The sequence below is a fragment of the Hyperolius riggenbachi genome, chromosome 9 (genome assembly GCF_040937935.1).
Source record: "Hyperolius riggenbachi isolate aHypRig1 chromosome 9, aHypRig1.pri, whole genome shotgun sequence".
NCBI classification, from domain to species: Eukaryota; Metazoa; Chordata; class Amphibia; order Anura; family Hyperoliidae; genus Hyperolius; species Hyperolius riggenbachi.
The window spans coordinates 198,490,325-198,513,819 of NC_090654.1; the positions used below are offsets into that span (position 1 = coordinate 198,490,325).

Sequence of the window (23,495 nt, forward strand, 5' to 3'; positions counted from 1 at the left end):
ACAACCTGTCATGTAAGAGGCCGGTTCTACAAAATTTGCCCCCCTCATAGACCACCTGTCATCAAAATTTGCAGATGCTTATACCCCTGAACAGTCATTTTGAGACACTTGGTTTCCAGACTACTCACGGTTTTGGGCCCGTAAAATGCCAGGGCAGTATAGGAACTCCACAAGTGACCCCTTTTTAGAAAAAAGACACCCCAAGGTATTCTGTTAGGTGTATGAAGCATTCATAGAAGATTTTTATTTTTTGTCAAAAGTTAGCGGAAATTGATTTTTATTGTTTTTTCACAAAGTTTCATTTTTCACTAACTTGTGACAAAAAATAAGATCTTCTATGAACTCGCCATACACCTAACGGAATACCTTGGGGTGTCTTCTTTCTAAAATGGGGTCACTTGTGGTGTTCCTATACTGCCCTGGCATTTTAGGGTCCCTAAACCGTGAGGAGTAGTCTAGAAAACAAATGCCTCAAAATGACCTGTGAATAGGACGTTGGGCCCCTTAGAGCACCTAGGCTGCAAAAAAAGTGTCACACATGTCATATCGCTGTACTCAGGAGAAGTATTATAATGTGTTTTGGGGTGTATTTTTACACATACCCATGCTGGGTGGGAGAAATCTCTCTGTAATTGGACAATTGTGTGTAAAAAAAATCTAATATATGTCATTTACAAAGATATTTCTCCCACCCAGCATGGGTATATGTAAAAATACACCACAAAACACATTATACTACTACTTCTGAGCACGGCAGTACCACATGTGTGGCACTTTTTTACAGCCTAACTGCGCTAAAGGGCCCAAAGTCCAATGAGTAACTTTAGAATTTCACAGGTCATTTTGCGACATTTGGGTTCAAGACTACTCCTCACGGTTTAGGGCCCCTAAAATGCCAGGGCAGTATAGGAACCCCACAAGTAACCCCATTTTAGAAAGAAGATACCCCAAGGTATTCCGTTAGGAGTATAGCGAGTTTATAGAAGATTTTATTTTTTGTCACAAGTTAGCGGAACTTGATTTATATTGTTTTTTTTTTTTTACAAAGTGTCAATTTCCGCTAACTTGTGACAAAAAAAAAATCTTCTATGAACTCACCATACTCCTAACAGAATACCTTGGGGTGTCTTCTTTCTAAAATGGGGTCACTTGTGGGGTTCCTATACTGCCCTGGCATTTTAGGGGCCCTAAACCGTGAGGAGTAGTCTAGAATCCAAATGTCTCAAAATGACCTGTGAATAGGACGTTAGGCCCCTTAGCGCACCTAGGTTGCAAAAAAGTGCCACACATGTGGTATTGCCCTACTCAGGAGAAGTAGTATAATGTGTTTTGGGGTGTATTTTTACACATACCCATGCTGGGTGGGAGAAATCTCTGTAAATGACAATTTTTTGATTCTTTTTACACACAATTGTCCATTTACAGAGATATATCTCCCACTCAGCATGGGTATGTGTAAAAATAAACCCCAAAACACATTATACTACTTCTCCTGAGAACGGCGATACCACGTGTGGCACTTTTTTGCACCCTAACTGCGCTAAGGGGCCCAAAGTCCAATGAGTACCTTTAGGATTTCACAGGTCATTTTGCGACATTTGGTTTCAAGACTACTCCTCACGGTTTAGGGCCCCTAAAATGCCAGGGCAGTATAGGAACCCCACAAATGACCCTATTTTAGAAAGAAGACACCCGAGGTATTCCGTTAGGAGTATGGTGAGTTCATAGTAGATTTTATTTTTTGTCACAAGTTAGCGGAAAATGACACTTTGTGAAAAAAAAAACAATTAAAAGCAATTTCCGCTTACTTGTGACAAAAAATAAAATCTTCTATGAACTCACCATACTCCTAACGGAATACCTTGGGGTGTCTTCTTTCTAAAATAGGGTCATTTGTAGGGTTCCTATACTGCCCTGGCATTTTAGGGGCCCTAAACCGTGAGGAGTAGTCTTGAAACCAAATGCCGCAAAATGACCTGTGAAATCCTAAAGGTACTCATTGGACTTTGGGCCCCTTAGCGCAGTTGGGGTGCAAAAAAGTGCCACACATGTGGTATCACCGTACTCAGGAGAAGTAGTATAATGTGTTTTGGGGTGTATTTTTACACATACCCATGCTGAGTGGGAGAAATATCTCTGTAAATGGACAATTGTGTGTAAAACAAATCAAAAAATTGTCATTTACAGAGATATTTCTCCCACCCAGCATGGATATGTGTAAAAATACACCCCAAAACACATTATACTACTTCTCCTGAGTACGGCAATACCACATGTGTGGCACTTTTTTGCAGCCTAACTGCGCTAAGGGGCCCTAAGTCCAATGAGCACCTTTAGGCTTTACAGGGGTGCTTACAATTTAGCACCCCCCAAAATGCCAGGACAGTAAACACACCCCACAAATGACCCCATTTTGGAAAGTAGACACTTCAAGGTATTCAGAGAGGGCCATGGTGAGTCCGTGGCAGTTTTCATTTTTTTTTGTCGCAAGTTAGAAGAAATGGAAACTTTTTTTTTCCTTTTTTTTTTGTCACAAAGTGTCATTTTCCGCTAACTTGTGACAAAAAATAAAATCTTCTATGAACTCACCATGCCTCTCAGTGAATACTTTGGGATGTCTTCTTTCCAAAATGGGGTCATTTGGGGGGTATTTATACTATCCTGGAATTTTAGCACCTCCTGAAACATGACAGGGGGTCAGAAAATTCGGAGATGCTTCAAAATGGGAAAATTCACTTTTTGCACCATAGTTTGTAAACGCTATAACTTTTACCCAAACCAATAAATATACACTTAATGTTTTTTTTTTTTATCAAAGACATGTAGCAGAATAACTTTCGCGCTCAAATGTATAGGAAATTTTACTTTATTTGAAAAATGTCAGCACAGAAAGTAAAAAAAGTCATTTTTTTGACAAAATTAATGTCTTTTTTGATGAATATAATAAAAAGTAAAACTCACAGCAGCAATCAAATCGCACCAAAAGAAAGCTGTATTAGTGACAAGAAAAGGAGGTAAAATTCATTTAGGTGGTAGGTTGTATGACCGAGCAATAAACCGTTAAAGCTGCAGTGGTCTGAATGGAAAAAAAGGCTCTGGTCCTTAAGGGGTTTTATGACTGCAGTCCTTAAGTGGTTAAGACAGACACGCGCACGCTGGTCCTTGGACAAGGTGGCCAGTGTTGGCCATTTCTGCCTAGAATGTTCTATGAATATTAAATCCATGATGGAATCCTGACAAAGTGTACACTCACATAACTTCTGGCTGACAGGCCTTTTTCATTGATCCTGGCAAAATAACCAGATGAAAAAAAGCAGTTTTTCTGTAAACAGGAGCCTCACCTGTTTATACATAACCTCCCATGCTTGCAACCTTGTTGACAATAATATTACAGAACAGTTGCGCACCTGGACCTTTTCCTTTATTTTGTTATGCTGACATCCCATTTTGAGGTGGAAAAACAAGTACCTGGTGTAATTAGATTTTTGCATATTCAACTCTCATCACATCAGACAGTCACTGATCTATTTTATCAACAGCTGTGTGACAGAAGAATTCAAGAAAGCGTTTTAGTGAAATTATAGGAATAATTATGAGAAAATATTCATCTGTTGTGACAGGACATCCCTGACAAATCATTCAACATTTCATAGGCATTTCTAGATGTCAGGCTTAATATAGAACAGGAAGTGGGAAGCATATTGTGACAGACTCACCAGGCAGTAATAGTGTAAAGTCAAGTTATGCTCTGCATAGGTCTTTTTCTCCCCATACTTCTCTGTGCAGTTTTCAGTTCTTCCACAAAGCATGCAGGCTATGATACAGAACATATGTATTTATGTTACAATGGTTTCTGGGTAATCACATATGATGTTATAAACAATCAAAATAGCATTACCAGCCTCTTAGCTTTTAATACAAATGTGAAAAGGGCACCACAATTAACATGGTGCTGTTGCAATTGGCAAAACACATGCACATCAAAAATCTTATCAAAGTCATTGCAGTGTGAACAGGCCCTTAAAGGGGGATGAAACTGGACTCTGAAAACTCTTGTGACTAATACAAGGTAATTCATCAACACAATTTATAACCCCCCCCCCCCATTCACTTTTGGCACATCATTTAGTTATAACAATTTTATTTATTTTTTTGCATTTAATTTTAAGGATCTGGCTTATGACTATTTTTCCTTGATAAAGAGATCCTTAGTGATCTTGAAACATTGCCTCCACGGTGTAGGTCTAGTAAACACTGCATCATCTAATAAGGAGGTGGCGGTTGTATTTAAAAGCAGATTTCCCATTATCCGGAATTCAAGTAAACAGAAGTCTGAACTAACGGGCATGCCTGAAGGATGATGGAGTGTATCCTTTTGGGACATTTGGAGTTGTTTTGGAGGCATTTCAAATACTTACCATGCCTCCAGCGATGTCTGGCAGCCTCCCCATAGGCTCCTAGTGGATTTATGGCGCGATGCATGGAAGCTGGCTTATCACCTGACCCGATGCAGGTTATGCGACATGCCAACTTGCGGGCATGGCGGACGCCAGAAAGCCATTAGGAACCCACGAGGAGTTACAGGGGAGATTGACAGACATCGCTGGAGGCTAAGTATAGGGGGGGGGGGGGGGGGGGGGGGGGCTGGAATTTGAGCTTTTTTAGCTGGTTGCTCAAGTAAGCAACAAGCACATGTATCTGGCATCAGGCGATTCCCCCCCATGCCGTATACTGGTGATCTAAGAAATCTCTCATGACATTACAACGGCAAGAGCTTTTTAAAAGGTAGAGTGAACCAGCCCTTGAAACCATCTATGAAAAAGTGTTCTAGTGCTACACATGCAAGGATTGCATTTATACTGCCAGACTATTAGCCATCTGCGCACATCCTCCGTCTAACGGATAGGACATCCCACCACAGTGGCTGTGTTAAGTTTAGCGGATAGAATCAAGAATACTTATGACCAAGGGAAAAAAAGGCTTGTAAAATTCATGCCTGGAAATGATCATGCATTATTTTACAATGCAAGTTGGGGTCCACTTCATTGATCCTTTAAAGGACAACTATTAAAGTAAACCAGAGCTGTGAATAAAGAAAGAATCTATACTTACATGGGGCTTCCTTCAGCCCCGTAAGCACACGAGAGTCCCTCCCGTCCTCCCACGATCTGACATTCAGCCCCCGCAACAGGCTCAGTCGCATCAGTCCATGCTTGTGCAAAACACACCAACTGAGGAGACTGAGCCTGTTCGCGCCTGAACAGCAGACCTTGGAAGGATGGCGAGGGACTCACACGTGCTTATGGGGCTGGAGAAAGCCTGGGAAAGTAACGATTATTTACAGCTCTGGTACACTTTAAAGGTTATGATTTTTTCCAGAAGCCCTGTAATAGGGAGGTGAGACTCGGCAATGATTCAAGTCCCAGTAAGCTAATTCATTTATTCTGTGCAATGTGTGGAATGTGCAGGGCTGCTTGTGATTGGATAGAAGCGATACACACCCTCTGCAGGCCCCCTGCACACTCTGTATGACTCACACATTGTTTATGTGAGCCTATCACAAGCTGGTTAGTTTGTTTGTAAACACTGCCTAAAACTGTTAATTACAAGCCAGGATTACAGCAGAGTGGCAGAAACAGCACAGAGGGGCACAGGAGAAAATGATGAATAGAATGGTATGCTTTTTAGTGTAAGAATATTTGAGTACTGATTCTCTAACTGAAACGCCTCATTCCCGCGGCTGAACACTAAATAAATCACCCCACACTCCCGGGGAAAAAATCCACAATTTTCTTGGTTGTGGCTTTGCTGCCCGGGGAGGCAGAGCTTCGGGCTGCAGCTCTGCCTCCACGCGCATCAATCCGCGTGCATCTCCGCCTCTCCCCTTCCCCTCTCAGTAAATGAAGGCAGAGGGGCGGGCAGAGATCCGCGCAGATGGACGCGTGTAGAGGCAGAGCTACATCCCAAAGCTCTGCCTCTATACGGAAGGAGCCCCGCAATGCGCCCCGGGGAGTTTGGGGTGATTTAATTAGTGTTCAACTGCGGGGAATCAGCATTTCACTTAGGGCACTGATATTAAAGAGGATTAAAAAAAAAAAAAAAAAAAAAAAACAGGCATTTTGGGAGACTTCAGTCTCTCTTTAAATAAAGAAAAGAGAAAACAGCTCCTGAGAAGAATGAAACACCACATAAACTAGAATTATTTTATCTTACAAAGTTCAAAATGCAAAGTTATTACCTGAATATTCGCTCAAATCCATGGATGAAACACCAGGCGGATTCTCTGAGGTACTTGTATTTTGTGGCCCTGCTAAAATTATAAATAATTGTATGTTTTTCAAAGGCGCAAGGACATAGTACTACAAAAACAAGCTTTTATTTATTCCAGCCTCTCTGCTACAAGCTATAAAGCCACATTTAAATACAATTTCTTTTACAGCTTCTTATAAACAAGTGCAGCACAAAATATTTTGTTTACAGCATAATGCCAAAATATTTTCTCTGCTGGAAGGCAGTTATATATTTCCAAAATGGTTCATAACCTCACACTGCACTTCTTTGCAAAAACAATCTGTATTCTGAGGAAGAGAAGGGATCTTCTTCCTGTATGAGCAGCGGGAGAGGCAACTGCAAGGGGAAAAAAAAAAAAAAAAAAAAAAAAAAAAAATCGCACCTCACCAAAGCCCCTTTCATATTACCCTGCATCTTAGTGTAGGGCCAATTGGTGAGCTTCTGAGAGGAACTGACTTAAGTTAGTATGTAATTATCATTTGCGGCTATGTCATGTGTTTATTTTAAATAATTTTACTCGCTTCGGGTTCCCTTTAAGTGACATGGCAATAGTCTGTGCAGTGCTGCGTTAGAGGTCAGCGCTATATAAATACATTTTTCTATGTAAAATAAAGAAACCAGCCTACCAGCGCTGATCAATGTGCCCTGCTGTGTTTACAGACAGAAGCTCGCTCCAGCTCCTGTCTAATCTTGTTCCTTAAAGAGAACCTGTACTGAGTAAAAATATTTAAAATAAACACATGAGGTAACTTGAAATGAACATTACATAGTTACCTTGCTATCAGTTCCTATCAGAAGCTCACCATTTTCTTCTGACAATAATCCCTTCCAGTTCTGACAATATTTTGTCAGATCTGAAATATATCAGTTGCTGTCAGTAAAATATCAGTTGCTGTCAGTTATAGCTGAGAGGAAAACTGATGTACCAGGTAAATGTCCATGTTTCCCTATGGCTCAAGTGGGCGATGTTACAGTTTAACTGTGTGCTGACCAGAAAGCTGTTATGGGGTAATGGTCATTTTCAAAATGGGAGGACGGAAAATGCCCTTGATCACAGTGGACAAACAGGATGCAGGAGAGGAGAAAGAGTCCGAGGAGTAGACTACACAGGAGGTAAGTATGACTTGTGTATGCTTATTTTGACTTTTAATTTCAGTTCAGGTTTTCTTTAAGAGATGACACCATATGGCGGCACTGAGGAACAACAGTGCTACTTGGCAGCTGCCAATCTGCATTAGGCGGTCACAGAGTGGCTTAAGAATACCAGGTGCCTGGCTATCCTGCTGATCTCTGCCTCGAATACTATTAGCCACAAACAAGCATGTAGAGAAAATGTCAGGTTTTCCGCATACTTGTTTCATGTGTTTGATTCAGACACTACTGAAGCCAAAGTTTGCCAGGAACCAGGTATAGTTTAAAAGTAAATATGGTAGCCTCCATATACCTCTTGCTTCAGGTTCCCTTTAAGCCTGGTACACACATCAATTAGTTGATACAAGTGTCTTAGAAATAATGTGAGCTAGCATTGTTTTGTATGCACAGAAAGCAAGGTTAGCAAGCTGAAATATTAACAGATGAACATTTCAGATGCTGACTGCTGTGTGTCTACACATACTCTTATGATAAAGAACTTTCTAATGTTACAAAAGTTCCCAGACCTCATTACCTTATGAGGTAGTGTAACCGATCTAGGGTTCTCCGTTCCTAAGGACTGAGTTCCCAGTTTCTGTTGAGAGAAGGAGGACCAGGAGGCCAAAAGTGCAGTATCGTTAGTGCCTTGGAGGTTCAATTCAAAAGACGATTGAATACTCACAAGGTTGGGTTGCAGTCCTGCAATCACCATATGAGCAGGCGGGAAATTTGGACCGTTCCCGCTCGATCGCTCTCCTCCTGTGGTCCTCTTATCACTGGAACAGGTCCCAATGTAGTGGAGGTTGACACCTCTGTAGGAGGTGTTAGGGTACTGAATAGGGGTTGTGGGGAGGTACTGGGTGAGTTTTAAAGCGTAATAAAATAAAAAAAAAAAAATAAGAGTTTGTTACCTCTATTGATGACTCGGTAACGTGGAGTCTCTATTAAAAACCGGTTATACTCAGTGTTCTCCCCAGGCTCTTTTAGCCGGGTGCTCCACCCGGCTAGATTTGGTGACCACCCGGCTGTCATCGGCTAACCTCCTCACCACCTCCTATGCTGTAAGCAGAGTTGCCCTGCATTTTCATCTCGCCCCACCCGGCTGCTTTTTCCTGCCACCCGGCTACTGTTTCATGCCACCCGGCTGGAAAAAAATTCTGGGGAGAACACTGATACTGTTGACAACGCGTTTCACAGGACCAAGCCTACTTCCTCGGGTCAATAGAAAACAAAAAACCTTTAGATTAGCCGTGTGGTGCATGGGCGCCGTTGTAAAAACGACTGTTTTACAGCGGTGCCCACGCACCACACGGCTAATCTAAAGGTTTTTTTGTTTTCTATTGACCCGAGGAAGCGGACTTGGTCCCATGAAAAATGTTGTCCACAATATAACCGTTTTTTTTTTTAATAAAGACTCCCCGTTACCCATCCTGGCGAGACATCAATAGAGGTAAGAAACCTCTTTTTTTTATTACGTTTTAAAACTCACCTAGTACCTACATCTTGGGCGCCTCCCCACAACCCCTATCTCATTACCCTATAACCTACGAGGCCCTACTATTTACTGTGGAACTGTCTTATCTGAAGTACTGTCACAGTACAGTAAAGCCCCATTCACACTGGGAATCACAAATTGCTTGCAATATCCCTAGTGTTTTGCATTTTGCAATTCTAAAACACTGAAACGCAATCGCTTCAAAAATGCTGCATGCAGCATGGGTTTGCTATTTTGGCTGGTCGCTAAGTGTGAACACCGCCTCACACTTCAAATTGCAGTAGCGCTTTTCAAAAAGCTACCGATCGCCAGCCACTGCTGAAAGCGCTAGTAATATGCTCCAGTGTGTAAACAAGGCCAAGGAGACATTTATTGTACTTACAAATCTTTTCAAACTAGCAGGTAGAGCTGTGTAAAAGGTTTTCATTACAAATTTGCTAAATCTAATTATGATGTCCCTAGTACAGCCTTCCATTTTTTATTTTTTTTTCAGTAGCAATGCACAACTTTTTGTACAAAGGGATGCCTGTACTTTTGCAATAAATGAGTGATATGGCAACTACCATATTGATTTCCTTGCAAATTGCTCGGGTGTCCTGATCCTCTGCCTCTAATCGTTTTAGGGTACGTTTCCACTACAAGCATGTGATTCGTATGGAATATTTTGGAATGCAAAATTTGCATACGCAAATATGCATTTTTTTTTTACGTATCAAAGTTTTTCTACAAGGATATTTAGGAAAGAAGTGCCATTGCCATTATTTATTGCAAACGTGAAAATACGCAGAAATCTCTCCAGAACATAATTCATTGGTGAGCGAATTTGTGTGCTGAAAACAATAAAAAACTTTAATTCCCACCTAGTGGATACAGGCCCTGATAGATGCAGAGCAGATGTTTCTGACTAAAGTCTGACTAGATTTGTTGCATGCTTGTTCAGGTGTGCGATTCAGACACTGCTGCAGCCAAATAGATCAACAGCACTGCCAGGCAGCTGGTGTGGCTTAAAAAGAAATTAATATGGCTGCCTCCATATACCTCTCAGTTCAGGTGTATTTTAAAACTACACCTTACAAATGATGTTTATATTTGGCAGATGCTTAAATAAGGGAAGTTGGCACAAGAAGTAAAAAATTTAAGCTCAACACAAAACTTCCTGCCTCTAAAAATCACTTTATATTCTCTTGAACCAACAACAATAGCAGAACATACTGGAAACTCCATTTTCGGGACTCTTCCGTGATGGCATCTTCTATCTGTGAATTCCTCAGGGCATCACTGTGAGGAAAAATGTTCAGGTTATTGTCTTTGCTTTGTAGGACACAAAACATTTGCTGAAAAAAAAAAACTTATCTCTTCAGTTCTTAAGCCCCATCTCCACGATACGATTCTTTGTGTGATTCGATTACGATTCTATTTACGATCTGATTAACCACTTGAGGACCTAGGGCTTTCTACCCCTTAAGGACCGGCCACTTTTTTTCCATTCAGACCACTGCAGCTTTCACGGTTTATTGCTCGCTCATACAACCTACCACCTAAATAAATTTTGGCTCCTTTTCTTGTCACTAATAAAGCTTTCTTTTGGTGCTATTTGATTGCTCCTGCGATTTTTACTTTTTATTATATTCATCAAAAAAGACATGAATTTTGGCAAAAAAATGATTTTTTTAACTTTCTGTGCTGACATTTTTCAAATAAAGTAAAATTTCTGTATACATGCAGCGCGAAAAATGTGGACAAACATGTTTTTGATAAAAAAAAAAACCCATTCAGTGTATATTTATTGGTTTGGGTAAAAGTTATAGCGTTTACAAACTATGGTGCAAAAAGTGAATTTTCTCATTTTCAAGCATCTACGACTTTTCTGACCCCCTGTCATGTTTCATGAGGGGCTAGAATTCCAGGATAGTATAAATACCCCCCAAATGACCCCATTTTGGAAAGAAGACATCCCAAAGTATTCACTGAGAGGCATAGTGAGTTCATAGAAGATATTTTTTGTCACAAGTAAGCGGAAAATGACACTTTGTGAGAAAAAAAAAAAAAAAGTTTCCATTTCTTCTAACTTGCGACAAAAAAAAAAAAAAAAATGAAATCTGCCACGGACTCACCATGCCCCTCTCTGAATACCTTGAAGGGTCTACTTTCCAAAATGGGGTCATTTGTGGGGTGTATTTACTGTCCTGACATTTTGGGGGGTGCTAAATTGTAAGCACCCCTGTAAAGCCTAAAGGTACTCATTGGACTTTGGGCCCTTTAACGCAGTTAGGGTGCAAAAAAGTGCCACACATGTGGTATCGCCGTACTCAGAAGTAGTATAATGTGTTTTGGGGTGTATTTTTACACATACCCATGCTGGGTGGGAGAAATATCTCTGTAAATGACAATTTGTTAATTTTTTTTACACACAATTGTCCATTTACAGAGATCTTTCTCCCACTCAGCATGGGTATGTGTAAAAATACACCCCAAAACACATTAAACTACTTCTCCTGAGTACGGCGATACCACATGTGTGGCACTTTTTTGCACCCTAACTGCGCTAAAGGGCCCAAAGTCCAATGAGTACATTTAGGATTTCACAGGTCATTTTGAGAAATTTCGTTTCAAGACTACTCCTCACGGTTTAGGGCCCCTAAAATGCCAGGGCAGTATAGGAACCCCACTAATGACCCCATTCTAGAAAGAAGACACCCCAAGGTATTCCGTTAGGAGTATGGTGAGTTCATAGAAGATTTTATTTTTTGTCAAAAGTTAGCGGAAAATGACACTTTGTGAAAAAAGACAATTAAAATCAATTTCCGCTAACTTGTGACAAAAAATAAAATCTTCTATGAACTCGCCATACTCCTAACGGAATACCTTGGGGTTTCTTCTTTCTAAAATGGGGTCATTTGTGGGGTTCCTATACTGCCCTGGCATTTTAGGGGCCCTAAACCATGAGGAGTTGTCTTGAAACGAAATTTCTCAAAATGACCTGTGAAATCCTAAAGGTACTCATTGGACTTTGGGCCCTTTAGCACAGTTAGGGTGCAAAAAAGTGCCACACATGTGGTATCGCCATACTCGGGAGAAGTAGTACAACGTGTTTTGGGGTGTATTTTTACACATACCCATGCTGGGTGGGAGAAATACCTCTGTAAATGACAATCTTTTGATTTTTTTTTACACACAATTGTCCATTTACAGCTGTATTTCTCCCACCCAGCATGGGTATGTGTAAAAATACACCCCAAAACACATTGTACTACTTCTCCCGAGTACGGCGATACCACATGTGTGGCACTTTTTTGCACCCTAACTGCGCTAAGGGGCCCAAAGTCCAATGAGTACCTTTAGGATTTCACAGGTCATTTTTGTTTCAAGACTACTCCTCACGGTTTAGGGCCCCTAAAATGCCAGGGCAGTATAGGAACCCCACTAATGACCCCATTTTAGAAAGAAGACACCCCAAGGTATTCCGTTAGGAGTATGGTGAGTTCATAGAAGATTTTATTTTTTTGTCACAAGTTAGCGGAAATTGATATTGTTTTTTTTCACAAAGTGTCATTTTCCGCTAACTTGGGACAAAAAATAAAATCTTCTATGAACTCACCATACTCCTAACGGAATACCTTTGGGTGTCTTCTTTCTAGAATGGGGTCATTTGTGGGGTTCCTATACTGCCCTGGCATTTTAGGGGCCCTAAACCGTGAGGAGTAGTCTTGAAACCAAATGTTGCAAAATGACCTGTGAAATCCTACAGGTACTCATTGGACTTTGGGCCCCTTAGCGTACTTAGGGTGTAAAAAAGTGCCACACATGTGGTACCGCCGTACTCAGGAGAAGTAGTATAATGTGTTTTGGGGTGTATTTTTACACATACCCATGCTAAGTGGGAGAAATATCACTGTAAATGACAATTGTTTGATGTTTTTTACACACAATTGTCCATTTACATAGAAATTTCTCCCACCCAGCATGGGTATGTGTAAAAATACACCCCAAAACACATTAAACTACTTTTCCTGAGTACGACGGTACCACATGTGACACTTTTTTTGCAGCCTAGGTGCGTTAAGGGGCCCAACGTCCTATTCACAGGTCATTTTGAGGCATTTGTTTTCTAGACTACTCCTCGCGGTTTAGGGCCCCTAAAATGCCAGGGCAGTATAGGAACCCCACAAGTGACCCCATTTTAGAAAGAAGACACCCCAAGGTATTCCATTAGGTGTATGGCGAGTTCATAGAAGATTTTATTTTTTTGTCACAAGTTAGTGAAAAATGACACTTTGTGAAAAAAAAAACAATAAAAATCAATTTCCGCTAACTTTTGACAAAAAATAAAATCTATGAACTCGTCATACACCTAACAGAATACCTTGGGGTGTCTTTTTCTAAAATGGGGTCACTTGTGGGGTTCCTATACCGCCCTGGCATTTTACGGACCCAAAACCGTGAGTAGTCTGGAAACCAAATGTCTCAAAATGACTGTTCAGGGGTATAAGCATCTGCAGATTTTGATGACAGGTGGTCTATGAGGGGGCGAATTTTGTGGAACCGGTCATAAGCAGGGTGGCCTTTTAGATGACAGGTTGTATTGGGCCTGATCTGATGGATAGGAGTGCTAGGGGGGTGACAGGAGGTGATTGATGGGTGTCTCAGGGGGTGGTTAGAGGGGAAAATAGATGCAATCAATGCACTGGGGAGGTGATCGGAAGGGGGTCTGAGGGGGATCTGAGGGTTTGGCCGAGTGATCAGGAGCCCACACGGGGCAAATTAGGGCCTGATCTGATGGGTAGGTGTGTTAGGGGGTGACAGGAGGTGATTGATGGGTGTCTCAAGGTGTGATTAGAGGGGGGAATAGATGCAAGCAATGCACTGGCGAGGTGATCAGGGCTGGGGTCTGAGAGCATTCTGAGGGTGTGGGCGGGTGATTGAGTGCCCTAGGGGCAGATAGGGGTCTAATCTGATAGGTAGCAGTGACAGGGGGTGATTGATGGGTAATTAGTGGGCGTTTAGGGTAGAGAACAGATGTAAACACTGCACTTGGGAGGTGATCGGACGTCGGATCTGCGGGCGATCTATTGGTGTGGGTGGGTGATCAGATTGCCCGCAAGGGGCAGGTTAGGGGCTGATTGATGGGTGGCAGTGACAGCGGGTGATTGATGGGTGGCAGTGACAGGGGGTGATTGATGGGTGGCAGTGACAGGGGGTGATTGATGGGTGGCAGTGACAGCGGGTGATTGATGGGTGGCAGTGACAGGGGGTGATTGATCGGCAATTGACAGGTGATTGACAGGTAATCAGTGGGTTATTACAGGGGAGAACAGATGTAAATATTGCACTGGCGAAATGATAAGGGGGGGTCTGAGGGCAATCTGAGCGTGTAGGCGGGTGATTGGGTGCCCGCAAGGGGCAGATTAGGGTCTGATCTGATGGGTAACAGTGACAGGTGGTGATAGGGGGTGATTGATGGGCAATTAGTGGGTGTTTAGAGGAGAGAATAGATGTAAACGCTGCGCTTGGGTGGTGATCTGATGTCGGATCTGCGGGCGATCTATTGGTGTGGGTGGGTGATCAGATTGCCCGCAAGGGGCAGGTTAGGGGCTGATTGATGGGTGGCAGTGACAGGGGGTGATTGATGGGTGATTGACAGGTGATCAGGGGGGATAGATGCATACAGTACATGGGGTGGGGGGGTCTGGGGAGAATCTGAGGGGTGGGGGGTGATCAGGAGGGGGCAGGGGGGGATAAAAAAAAATAGCGTTGACAGATAGTGACAGGGAGTGATTGATGGGTGATTGGCTTGGAAAAATACAAAGAATAGAAACCGAGAGCCCAATATAGTGTAGTATATCACAGTAAATCGAGCACAAAGATACGTAGACAAGTATTATACTCACAAGTCTGGGTTACCACAAAGGCAACCACTGGATGTACAGGTGGGGAGAATTATAGCCTGACCCCACTCAGGTATTAAGAAGTCGCTCTCTGTAGACAGGAAAAAGTTGGGGATACACCCCTCCACCAAGGGTGGACTGGATCAGGTATGAAATATGTAGTAACAGAGGCGCCAAAATAGAATAAAACCGTTTTAAAATCAGTTTAAAAGGAGGTCGGTTGGTGGGAACCACCCTCAAGTATACAAGGACCAGCCAATGAGTCACTAATATATACAATATAATATAATTTATTATAAAATCTCCAGGTATGCAACGCGTTTCACGGGTCAAATGCCCGCTTCCTCAGGCAATCAGTGTTGGAGATACACACGGCTGTATCTGCTAACGGGCCCAGCGCCTTACTGTGTCACACGCGAGCGGCGTGTTTACGAGCGGGAGCGCGGGCAGCGGCGGGAGTGAGCAAAGTACGGATTTCTCCGTCCCTGGGGGTTAAAGGATGGAAAAAGGGACGGAGAAATCCGTACAGGCGGGGGACTGAACTGATGGGATAAGAATTGCCGCTTTAAACAAATGCCTGCGCAGTTCGCATGCCGCTAGTGCGGCTGCGCAGGTTTCCAGACGGTGCCGGGTGAGGGAGGGAAGTGACCTGGTGTGACGTCCCTTCCTGGCTGATCAGAGCCAACTTATTCATATGGACGGAGAGTCACTGAGGAGGCGCTGGTGAGCCGGCTCACATACGAGCGGACTCATATGGATTGTCACTGAAGAGCCACTTGTTCATATAGAGCAGAGAGTCACTGAGGAGCCGCTGGTGAGCCGGCTCGCGTACGAGCGGACTCATATGGACTGTCACTGAAGAGCCGCTTATTCATATAGAGCAGAGAGTCACTGAGGAACCGCTGGTGAGCCGGCTCACGTACGAGCAGAGAGGGGATAACAAAGTACCGCTGGTAAATCAGAATCAGAATAAAAATTCTGATTCACCAGCGGTTCTTTGTTATCCACTCTCTGCTCGTACGTGAGCCGGCTCACCAGCGGCTCCTCAGTGACTCTCTGCTCTATATGAACAAGTGGCTCTTCAGTGACAGTCCATATGAGTCCGCTCGTATGTGAGCCGGCTCACCAGCGGCTCCTCAGTGACTCTCCGTCCATATGAATAAGTTGGCTCTGATCAGCCAGGGATGGACGTCACACCAGGTCACTTCCCTCCCTCACCCGGCACCGTCTGAAAACCTGCGCAGCCGCACTAGCGGCATGCGAACTGCGCAGGCATTTGTTTAAAGCGGCAATTCTTATCCCATCAGTTCAGGCGACCCTGTGGAGGGTCGGGGCCTGTAATGAATCCTGGATTTAGGTAACAAAGCACCTGAAACTGACAGGGGGCAGCACTGATCGTCTGCCCTGAGGTCTGAAATTGCAATAAGGTAACTAACTTTTTTTCAGATTTTCGCCTCATATGTCCTTTAAATATGCATGTCAAGAGAGTATGTTATTATATTATTTTAAATTATAAGCTTAGAAATAGTGATGGACGCAAATTGAAAAAATGCACCTTTACTTCTAAATAAAATATCGGCGCCATAAATTGTGATAGGGACATCATTTAAATGGTGTAATAACCGGGACAGATGGGCAAATAAAATACATGAGTTTTAATTACGGTAGCATATATTAATTACAAACTATAATGGCCAAAAACTGAGAAATAATGATTTTTTTTTTTTAGAAAAAAATACCGTATATATTCGCAAGCAAGCCGAATTTTGGACCCACAAAAAGTGGCTCAAAAGTTGCGTGTGTGTGTGTGTGTGGGGGGGGGGGGGGGTGTTTGTCGGCTTGCTTGCGAGTGATGTGCCTGAGGGTCGTTCCCCCCGCCCTCTCCCACCCGCGGACGCTGCCATTACCTTAGCTCCGCGGCTTCCTATTCCCCTATCCTGCTCTTAATTAAACAGCAGCTCGCCCCACGGTGGCTGCTGCGTGATGACGGAGGAAGTGCAGAGAGAGGTTCCCATAGAAACCAGGAAGCCGCTCTCTGCGACTTCCTCCGTCATCACGCAGCAGCCACCGTGGGGCGAGCTGCTGTTTAAGAGCAGGACAGGGGAATAGGAAGCCGCGGAACTAAGGTAATAGCAGCGGCCGCGGGGGGAGCGGGGAGGTGGGGGGACGCCCTAAACTCGCTATCCTGGGCACTTTACAAGCTATCCTGGGCACTATACTAGCTATCCTGGGGACTATACTAGCTATCCTGGGCACTATACTAGCTATCCTGGGCACTATACTAGCCCATACTGGGCACTAGACTAGTTATACTGGGACACACTGTGGGGGGGGGGGGCATTTCCTACCCCCGGATTATATGAGGGTCAATCATTTTTTTCCTGGTTTTTCAGGCAAAAGTTGGGGGGGGGGGGGGGGGGGCTTATATGCGGGTCGGCTTGCTTGCGAGTATATACGGTAATTCTTAGCAAAATGTACTACCCAAAGAAAGCCTAATTAGTGGCGGAAAAAACAAGATCTAGATCAATTAATTGTGATAAGTAGCAATAAAGTTATCGGCGAATGAATCGGAGGTGAACGTTGCTCGGATGCATGAGGTTTTCGACACTGCGGTGCTGAACCAGTTAAACGACAGGAGATTTAAAAAACAAACAAAACAAAAAAAAAAACTAGTAGACCCAAGCCTATTTTAAAACAGGCACTATGTCTATCTTTTAACCGTTGTGCATGCGCACGCACCCACCACTCGTGTGCGTGCTCACCTGTCCGCTTGCTCGCACACGCCACCCCGGCTCACTGGCCCGTCCTGTCTCAACGGCTGTCTGAGTCCGTGCTGCGCACATGCGCAGTAGCAAAAAGCACGGACCCAGCTACACAGACAGGCACACGCAGGGACAAAGATTTTATGGCGCTAGTCTACTTTAGGGGCCAACGCAAATCTCCATAGACACTTTCAGCTGTGCTGCAAAACGGAACAAATTTCTTCTGTTTGCTTGTTTAAACCCCCACAAGCCTTATATCCTCGGGTAGCTAATGATGTCCTCTAACGAATTTTGCGGTTTTCAGTAAAAAAACAACAACTTTTAACTGACTGTATAGGAGCCACTGAAGGGCCGCAATTTCGGGTCCGTCGGCCATCTTTGTTCTGCTCTGCAGGTCATTTCTTCCTCCTCATTGGAGGGATTGTTAGGTGGGGGCATGCCAGCTTTTGTTGGCAGCTAACAAACCCTCCAATGAGGAGGAAGAAACGACCTGCACAGCACAACTAAGATGGCCGACGGACCCGAGATTTAGGCCGTTCGGCAGCTCCTACATGGCCAATTTAAACTTTTTTTTACCGAAAACCTCAAAATTTGTTACAGGACATGCTTACCTATCCATGGATATAAGGCTTGTGGGGGTTTAAACAAGGTGAAAGCAGACATTTGTTCAGTTTTGCAGCACAGCTGAAAGTGTCTATGGGGGATTTGCGTTGGGTCCCCTAAAGTAGACTAGCGCCGGATTTATTATAGAGGATGGTGACACTAACCCATAGAATGGAGTGGTGTTCAGGCCAAGTGCGCATTCAGATTGCACCCAAAAAGGAAGCAGGTGTTATCCAAACATGAAGATGACAGTTGTGCTGGTTACCGTTAAGCAGTTAGAGGTCATGTGATCAGCAGGCTGGAGCCAGTGAGCTCATGCAAGCATACATGAAATCCAGCAGGTATTTATAGATCTTGAAGCCAAGTTAATCATGTTCAAGTACCCTAGTGGAGTTTTGAACAATATTTTTAAATGTTATTTGATTTTTTCTGCTGCGACATATTCTCCTCCCCTCCAGCTCCCCCTCTATTCCCTGCTTACTTAGTCTTTTCGATGATGGGCTGGAAGGAGGCGGCAGTCCTCCCTCCTCTCTGCCAATCTTTAGCTCCACCCCCTGCATTTGCAGCTTACAGTCCCGATCCGAGTACCGCACACAGCGTGCAGGGGAGCAGCGCTGTGTGCAGGCTTGTGATGATAAGTACACTATCGTTCTGACTTCAATTATCACAAGCCCACACACAGTGAAGTTCCCTTGCGCGGTGTGTGCAGTACTCAGATTGGGACTGTAAGCTGCGAGTGCAGGGTCGGGGCTAAGGACGGGCAAAGGAGGAAGTACTGACACTTGCTTCCAGACCATAATCGATGTTCTGCTCAAGTCAAAGATTTCGGCTGAGCAGACTGAAAAATTCCAAATATTATAGAAGGTTTACATTGTGGAGTGGGATTCATGACACGTTTCATGATTGACTTGGCTTCATGATCTTCAGAAACCTGTGGGATTTCATGCATGCTTGCATGAGCTCACTGGGTCCAGTAACCAGCACAACTGTCATCTTTATGTTTACTACTGTATTTAACTGCATCAATGTTTTACTTAAAGGAATACTATCGATGTATGCATTTATTTTTAAATGCTGTATGTTGTAGCACACATTAGAACAAGTACAAGGAGCAATTTGATTCCTCACACAGCTGTTCCTCTTAGCTGTAAAATCCTCAGTTTTAAAGGTGGCTATACACTGGTCGATTTGCCATCAGATTCGACCAACAGATAGATCCCTCTCTGATCGAAGCTGATCAGAGAGGGATTGTATGGCCACCTTTACTGCAAACAGATTGTGAACCGATTTCAGCCTGAAACCGTTCACAATCTGTGGTGGTGGTGCTTCCGCCGCTCCCCCCCCCCCCCCCCCGCATACATTACCTGCTCCGCCGGCGCGAGTCCCTGATATCACTGCTGTCTTCTCCACTCTAGTCTGGTCTCCGGCATGCTTCACTTCTTCCTGCCCGGCAGGAAGTTTAAACAGTAGTGCGCCCTCTACTGTTTAAACTTCCTGCCAGGCAGGAAGAAGTGAAGCATGCCGGAGACCAGACCAGAGAGGAGAAGACAGCAGTGACAGCGGGGACTCGCGCCGGCCGGAACAGTTAATGTATACCAGCTGTATTGCGTCGGTCATCGGGCATTTGAACGCCGCTATCAACGCACTACCGACCCGCCGGCGATCTAGAAAAATCCTCAGCACGGACGGATCGTCGGGAACGACTGATTTCGGACGGAAATCGATTGTTCTGTCAGCGGTGTGCGCGGCGATTTCACAGCCGATTCGATCACTGTGAACGAATCGGCCGTATATCGGCGGGAAAATCGTTAGGTGTATGGGCCCTTTCAGATACAAAATGTATCGAATACTGACGGCTCCCAGAGGGCTAGACCAGGTCTCTGCACAGGGGAGTTGCTATTAACTCCTCAGTTTATAGTTTAATTATCACCTTGCTGAAATAATCTTATTGATATGGTGGTAAGGGGTTAAAGATTCTAGCAATGTGTGTTTATTATCTTTGCTTCTCTTGACTGATAAAGATACTAATAAGTGGATGCAGCCTGGAGTGAATCATCACAAGCAGGCAGCCAGGCAACCAGTGTGAGTGTAAACACAGACTAGTGTTATAGCTAGTTATATTCCAGCAATATTATAATAGCTCATTTAGTTACCTGTTACCACCTCAGAGCAGCCTATTTCTCCTCATGTCTCCTGCATGCTGTGAGTGACACAGTGAAATATATTTGTGAGCTGTGTGAGAAATGAATTTTTAAGCAGGGATAGAGGGAGAGAGACCTGGGTGAATAAATAAAGTGCCCCTATCACTAATGGTAATGTGTACACTAATATAGAGTATTAAAAAAAAAAAAAAAGTTGTTTCAATCGATAGTATTCCTTTAAAGAGACTCTGAAGCGAGATTAAAACTCGCTTTTTACCTTATATTTAACAAGGGCATGTTTGCCCCGGCTAAAACGCCACTATCCCGCGGCAGAACGAGGGGTCTTTACCCCCCAAATCCCCCCCCTGCAAAATCCACGACCAACTTGGTTGTAGATTTTGCTGCTCATGGAGGCAGAGCTAATGGCTGTAGCTCTGCCTCCATGTGCGTATATCAGCGGCGGATCTCCGCCTCTCTCCATCCCTCTCAGTGAAGGAAGACAGAGGGGCGGGGAGAGACAGCGATCAGCGCTGATAGACGAGCTGAGAGGCAGGGCTGCGGCCATTAGCCCTGCCTCAACAGGAAGCGATCCCCGGACACCACGGAGGGGATTTGGGGGGGTAAATACCCCCCCGTTCTGCCGCAGGATGGCAGCGTTTTAGCAGGGGAAACCATGCCCCTGTTGAATATAAGGTGAAAAGCGAGTTTTAATCTCGCTTCAGATTCTCTTTCAAGAGGAAGTCCAGTAAAAATAATGGTATAATAAAAGTGCTTAATTTTTACAATAATTATGTAAATGATTTAGTCAGTGTTTGCCCATTGTACAATCTTTCCTCTCCCTTATTTACATTCTGACATTTTTCACAGTGACATTTTTACTCCCTGCAAGGCGATATGGGAATTTGCAAGGACGTAGTTACTCATCCTTGGGGAGGGGAACGGGTTAAACAGTGGCAAAAGCAGACAAACCGACCAGAGCAGGAGAACTGGTCTTGCCCCCCCTCCCACCATACACTAAACAGCGACAATATCAGGGGAACTGCGTCCCCAGCCTCATACAAATGCTAGATGGTTCTTGGCCTAGAAGGCTGGTCAGAGCTGTCTCAGCCATGAATCTTGCATGTGTACAGCGGCCCCAGACCACCACGATGCATTGTAAAAGATGCAGAGTGCAATATCATGTTGACCAAACCTGTTTTACTCATTCCTACTGCTCTGTTCTCTCCCCTAACTTGGTGGATCTTTTTAAATAAAGGCTTATAGTTGTGCATTGGACATTGTGCAGAACCCATCTTATTCTTCCCCCTACTCCAAAGCAACAGAATGCATCGCTAGCCTCTAGGCTAGCAAAACATCTGTACAGCATTCAGTTGTAAACAGTCACCCGAAGAATGACCATGCATGTGTACACACACACCTTTAGACTACAATGACCGGACCTTCCTATTTCAGTAAGCCAGTCCCTATTTAGTAAGCAGTTCTTGAGCGAGACTCCCTAACATTGCTACTGCCCACTGAGTGCACTCTAGTGGCTGCCTCGCAAGAGCTTTGAGTCCAACAGGAGAAAAGCACTATACAAATACCAGATTACCTGGCCTTGTACCACTACAGGGTCACCGGGCAGGGCTGTGGAGTCAGTACAAAGATCATCCAGCTCCTCAGTTTTTAAAACCACTGACTCCAGCTCCAGGTACCCTAAGTGGCTCAGACTCCTTAGTCTAATACTTACCAAGGCTGTGGATTTGGTACAAAAATCATCCAACTCTGACTTCTGAGTTTATGAAACCACCGACTCCAGGTACCCAAAAATTGCTCCAACTCCACAGCCCTACAGTCCCCACTCTCAGCTTAAAGGAAACCAGAGATAAAGAATTAAAAGTTAGTTATACATACCTGGGGCTTCCCGCAGCTCCAGAAACCCTGATCGCTCACACGCCGCGGTCTTCAGCCTTCCCCGTACCGACTCACGGACTTCCAGGGGGCGTGGCCAGCCAATGCAAGTGAAGTGCGCGTCTTGCGTATCTCTCCAGCAGCAGCTACGCCTTGACTGGCCAGTCGGCTGAAGTCACGGGAGCCGGTGCGGCGAACGGGGAAGGCTGAGGACCGCGGCGTGGGAGCGCTCAGGGTTTCTGGAGCTGCGGAAAGCCCCAGGTATGTACAACTAGCTTTTAATTCTTTATCTCTGGTTCTCTTTAAAGGATATCGGAAGCGATGGACAAAAACTAGCTTTACTTACCTGGAGCTTCCACCCCCATAGAAATCACGTGTGTCACTCGCCACAGCTCTGGTCTTCTCCCAGAACCCGCTGGCAGTCTCTGAAGGATCGCCAACCCCTGATGGGTCAGCGTCTTCTGTGCATGCGCCCAAGTCATTGGGAGCGTACTGTGCTAGCACAAGACTGTGCATGTGCAGAATATGACGACCTGTTGGGAGTCAGCAATACTTCAAAGGCTGTCAGCGAAACCCAGGAAACTAGAGCTTCGGCAAGGGACACACGTGACTTCTAAGGGCTAGAAGAAACCCCAGGTAAGTAAAGCTAGTTTTTATCCATTGCCTCTCGGATAGCCTTTAAAGTGAACCTTAACTGTGTATTAATTTTTTTTTTAAAAAAACGTAAAGTGTCATAACATTTTTATACATACCTGGGGTTTCCTTCAGCTCCCTCAGGCCTTATTGCTCCTACGCCGCCGTCTTCAGCTGCCTGCAGTCTCCGCAACTGGCCCTGGTAAGTCGTCCAGTCGGCGTAGTCAGGCTGTGCGCAATCCCGCGTCTCGCTCCTGTACAGATGCAGAGCGCTCCCATCCAGGGGAGTGCGCACAGCCAGGCTCTGCAGTATGCACTGGTCCGGGGCAATTTGCGGAGGACAGCGATGTGGGAGCGATCAGGCCAGAGGGGGATAGAGGAAGCCCCATGTATAAAAACTTTCATATCCACGGGTCTCAGATTTACTTTAACTTAGAAGACAAGTAGAGAGTCCATACGCTCTGTAACCCCCCTCAGACATACGTCCCTGGTGCTAGATAAGTTAAACTTTTTATTTTATCTTGCCTGGGGCTTCTACCGGCCCCCTGCAGATGTCCTGTGCCGACACTCTCATGGAACGATCCTCTGCCCCCTCCCCCCCCCCCCTGCATCGGCCAAGTTTCATTTTCAGCAACTGGCCAGTTGCCGCACACGTCCTCGCTCA

General features: G+C 44.5%; 1 protein-coding gene across 5 annotated transcripts in view; it reads right to left on the minus strand.

Annotated features, from left to right (window-relative positions):
- Nucleotides 1-23,495, minus strand: part of G2E3 (G2/M-phase specific E3 ubiquitin protein ligase) — a 68,200-nt gene that overhangs the window by 42,227 nt on the left and 2,478 nt on the right. Inside the window, exons 1-4 of one of the 5 annotated variants that reach the window (XM_068253881.1) lie at nucleotides 18,332-18,442; nucleotides 10,130-10,195; nucleotides 6,239-6,307; nucleotides 3,717-3,814 (exon numbers count right to left, since the gene is read on the minus strand). In XM_068253881.1, the coding sequence (XP_068109982.1) occupies nucleotides 3,717-3,814; nucleotides 6,239-6,307; nucleotides 10,130-10,166 (204 nt within the window). In that variant the 5' untranslated portion in view covers nucleotides 10,167-10,195; nucleotides 18,332-18,442. Of the gene's footprint in view, nucleotides 1-3,716; nucleotides 3,815-6,238; nucleotides 6,311-10,129; nucleotides 10,196-18,331; nucleotides 18,443-23,495 lie in introns of those variants that run through there. The other 4 variants (XM_068253879.1, XM_068253882.1, XM_068253880.1 and 1 more) reach the window with 4 other exon arrangements.